This window comes from Eubalaena glacialis, chromosome 18 (assembly GCF_028564815.1).
Source record: "Eubalaena glacialis isolate mEubGla1 chromosome 18, mEubGla1.1.hap2.+ XY, whole genome shotgun sequence".
Classification (NCBI taxonomy): domain Eukaryota; kingdom Metazoa; phylum Chordata; class Mammalia; order Artiodactyla; family Balaenidae; genus Eubalaena; species Eubalaena glacialis.
Genome location: NC_083733.1, coordinates 19,071,408 through 19,075,744, shown reverse-complemented (window position 1 = coordinate 19,075,744; position 4,337 = coordinate 19,071,408). Strand labels below are relative to the sequence as shown.

At 55.6% G+C, this 4,337-nt stretch overlaps 1 protein-coding gene across 1 annotated transcript; it reads left to right on the top strand.

Annotated features, from left to right (window-relative positions):
- Window positions 1–1,892, top strand: THAP11 (THAP domain containing 11). Its single transcript, XM_061173087.1, has one exon. It carries the CDS (start codon window positions 253–255, stop codon window positions 1,168–1,170), a length of 918 nt encoding a protein of 305 aa, XP_061029070.1. The 5' UTR covers window positions 1–252; the 3' UTR covers window positions 1,171–1,892.
- The last annotated feature ends 2,445 nt before the right edge of the window (window positions 1,893–4,337 follow it).

Below are 4,337 nucleotides of genomic sequence, written 5' to 3'. Positions count from 1 at the left end.
CCTTCGCGGCGTCCCTGGGGCCCACTCTGGAGCGCAGGCGGGCGGCTGGGCGGCTGGCTCGGCGCGGGCCGACGGGAGGCGTATTCTGGGCACGGGGCGCCGGGCCAGTCCGGCCGCGCCGGGCGGCAGTAGTGGGAGGCCGCCCAAGGCCTCGCGCGGTGCCGCCCGTCGAGGGGCGGGCGGCGGCATACAGACCGGGCCGTCGAAAGGCTCAGAAGGCCGGTGGGCCGGGCCGGGCCGCGCGGCGCAGCCATGCCTGGCTTTACGTGCTGCGTGCCAGGCTGCTACAACAACTCGCACCGGGACAAGGCGTTGCACTTCTATACGTTTCCCAAGGACGCTGAGCTGCGGCGCCTTTGGCTCAAGAATGTGTCCCGTGCCGGCGTCAGTGGGTGCTTCTCCACCTTCCAGCCCACCACGGGCCACCGTCTCTGCAGCGTTCACTTCCAGGGCGGCCGCAAAACCTACACGGTGCGGGTCCCCACCATCTTCCCGCTGCGCGGCGTCAACGAGCGCAAAGTAGCGCGCAGACCCGCGGGGGCCGCAGCTGCCCGCCGCAGGCAGCAGCAGCAGCAGCAGCAGCAACAGCAGCAGCAGCAGCAGCAGCAGCAGCAGCAGCAGCCGTCGCCGTCCGCCTCCACTGCCCAGACCGCCCAGCTGCAGCCGAACCTGGTATCTGCTTCTGCGGCTGTGCTCCTCACCCTTCAGGCTGCTGTGGACAGCAGCCAGGCTCCGGGATCCGTGCCTCCGGCGCCCACCACTCCCACGGGAGAAGATGTGAAGCCCATTGACCTGACGGTGCAAGTGGAGTTCGCGGCCGCAGAGGGCGCAGCCGCCGCAGCCGCTGCGTCGGAGCTTGAGGCTGCTACAGCAGGGCTGGAGGCCGCCGAGTGCCCCATGGGCCCCCAGTTGGTGGTGGTCGGGGAAGAGGGCTTCCCTGATACTGGCTCCGACCACTCGTACTCGTTGTCGTCAGGCACCACAGAGGAGGAGCTCTTGCGCAAGCTGAACGAGCAGCGGGACATCCTGGCGCTGATGGAGGTGAAGATGAAGGAGATGAAGGGCAGCATCCGTCACCTGCGTCTCACCGAGGCCAAACTCCGTGAAGAACTACGCGAGAAGGATCGGCTGCTGGCCATGGCTGTCATCCGCAAGAAGCACGGAATGTGAACGAGTCCCCTTTCGGCCTTCGGGACTCCCAGACTCCTGCCAGCTTAGAGGAACCTGAGGCCGCCGCTGTTGAACTCCCTCATACTCCTGGGGCACTGGTTGGCAGTACTGAGCCTTAGGGCAGCTGGACTCTTTTGCTGGTGACCAAGCACCCTCTCTTGTTTCCTCCTGAAGCAAGGTCCTGAAGTCTGGGATCTCAGACTCTGCACTGGTGACACCAGCAATTATGACTTTGTCTACCCCTCCCCACCTTCACTCCCCAACCCCAAGTTTATGTTGCAGGTTCTGGTTAAGCAGAGGCTTCAGAACCACTGAACTTGAAACATCCCCTAGGGATGCAGGCGAGATGCCCAAGGACTATGGCTTTGGGAAAACAACTAAACCTTGAGTTTGGCCGGCAATCAGAGACAACTCTTCTGTGTGTAGTGATAAGAGATCCAAGTAACATCAGTTCTACTTTTTGTGCTTTTCCTTCCCAGGTGCAGCCTCTGATTCTGTTGGGGACTGGCAGATCTGTGCCTCTGCCTCCTAGGACCTCCCTCCCAGGAGACCATCGACAAGGGGATCTAGGTGACCTGTTGATGGAGATCCAGCTTGCCAGGGCCTTAGGTCTATCCTGTTATGTTTGCTACTGGTTACAAATTCTATTTTCTGTACAATTAGACTAAAGTTTTCACTGTGTTTGTTTGGCAAAACAGATTAAACAGAAAGTAAGATTTTTATTTGGGTTTCGCCAATTTATTTTTATAAGGACTCAGCTAAGGGTCCCTGAAATATGGGGAGATGGACTTCCTGATAGGCCTCCACCTTCTGCGCCTTAGGTCTCAAGGACCAGGCTGACCCTGAGAGTAGAGGTGCTTCAGTGACTAGGTTTCTCCATAAAGAGGGCCTAAGCACAAGGACCCTGGCCTCATAAGGTCTTTGCAGAGTTCCAGCTCACCTGGAAGAGTTTGGAAATTGCACCAAATGGTCCTGGTTTGTCCATGGGTTAGCTCCCTGTGTCCTTTCAACTGGGAGAAGGAGCAACTGAGAACTAAACTGAATTGTGGCAGCCCACTTCTCTGAGGGTTTTGAATTCCTTAAGAATTTTCAGCTGGAGTTGAATTTTGCTCACTATTATAGCCCTTAGGCCTAGTATAGTGTCTGGCACACATGGGCATGCAGTTACTTAAATCAGTGAAGACCGTAGCTGGAGCCAGCCATGGACTCTTATACAGATACCTTTGACTTTGGTACACTTTCATTGTGAAGGAGGTGCATCCATAGAGGACTTCAAGAATAGGAGTTGGGATTTGTGACCCCTTGACTCATTTTCTTGGCTGTTAACATCTTTCTTTAGATTGGATATTGTAGCGGCAAGGTGACAATTTTATCTATCGTTCCAAGTAATTTAGCTCAAAGCTAGCTACAAATGCCTTTAAAGCTAGCCATGTTTAACATGGGTGTTGGGGTACAAATGGACACTTATTGGGCTCCATAAAACGTATGACTCCTTTCTCTGTTACTTATGGAAAAAGCCACTTACCTGGGGGCTTTCCCTGTGGTTTCAAACTGGAATGACTCTAAAATTAATGTCCCTCTTGTTTCTGCTCTCCTTCTGGCCCCTTGGCACTGACTTGAGAAACAAGTCTGGGGTGGGGAGGAGGGGTGGGAGAAAGGTTGTGCAGGTACCTAGATGTGGAAGGGACTGTATCTCTCCCTTCCTAGGGTTAGTTCTGGCTTGTCATAAGGTGGTGGAAGCACAGCAGTGCCCTTCCAGGCCAGGTGGAAGCCCTTTATGGGTAGGTATTGGATCAGTTGCTCAACTGCCCCACTCTTCTTCATTAGGAGTGAGGATTTTCCCAGGCCCAAGCCATGCTCTTTAGTGTGTCCTTTAGCTCCTGTGTGTTGAAGGGACTTAGACTGTTTCAGCTTTGGCTCACTTGAACCTCTCAGCAGCACTCCCAGGACAGGGTGAGGGCCAGACTGCCTAGGACTCCCCGGTGTCTGGATGTTGTGAGCACACAACCTATCTGGTGTTTTAGCTTCTGGAGGGGAGGAGGACAGCTCAGAGCAAGGGAGGTCCTAGATACACCACAAGCAGGGCAATGCAGAGTCTCCCTGACTGAGTAATAAGAGAAGAATCTAGTCAGGCAAAGTAATACAGATCTGGGATTTAATTAAACAGAAGCCTGGCCTGGTCGTATGAGGCATTCCTGGGAGGAGCGGTGGGGGTGACGGTGAGGATCTGTGAAGGACCCTTCTGTAAGAACAAGAGAACTGAGAGATCTCTGGTCAGGAGAAGACTTGTCGCTATTAACTTTACCTGTGACCCCCCTGGCTTAGCTGCAGAGCATTTCCCCAGCAGGCCTGAACTAGAGACAGGCCTTATTTCAAATGTTTGCGTTGCCCGGGAAACGATGAAAATGGGCGTTGAAAGGAAAGGGCAATGGGCGGGAGGGAGATTATGGACAATTTTATCACTTAAATCACGGGGAAGGTTTGGGCGTGCCAGTTATTACTCTTTTCTCTTAATAAAAATGAAACTCTTAGCTGCCCTGCCTGCTGGAAAAAAAAAAACAAACTTGTGAGAATGTCTTGTAGACCCTAACTGCAGAAATCTAAAGAGTAATCTTGTGTCCAGCCCAAGAAAAGCCTCGCCTGCTTGAAACCAGCTTTGGGTCCGACTAGCACCGGGCAGGGCGCAAGAATGTTAGGACAAACAGAAGCTGTGCGTTCCGCCCCGGCTAGCCTTAGAGCAACACTCGGAAGAGCTGCAGGGGCGGCCAGAGCACCAAAGGGGAGGGGGCTTTGCGAGCGGAAACAGCTCAGGGGCCCAGGGAGGGGCGGCTAGGCCGGTTTGGGGCCAGGCCGAGCTCCCACGGAGGCGGGGCCAACACAGAACGGCCGCGCAACCAGAGCTGGGCCGGACCAGCTGGGACTTAGCGATAACTGAGCCCTGACCCCCGCCTGGCGCCAAGCTCGGGTGTTCCAGAGGCTTCCGCTAGACCACAATTCTCAGGGGCTCGCCTCGGCGGCCTCCCTCCCTGACTTAGTCTCCCCTCCCGCGCTGCGGGCCGTGTCTGGGCCTCGGCGCATAGGACGTCGGGAACTGTAGTTTTCTCCTGGCGCACCTATGCCAAAAAGGAGAATGGGGGGAACTGCGTTTCCCAGAGTGCAGCGGGGTG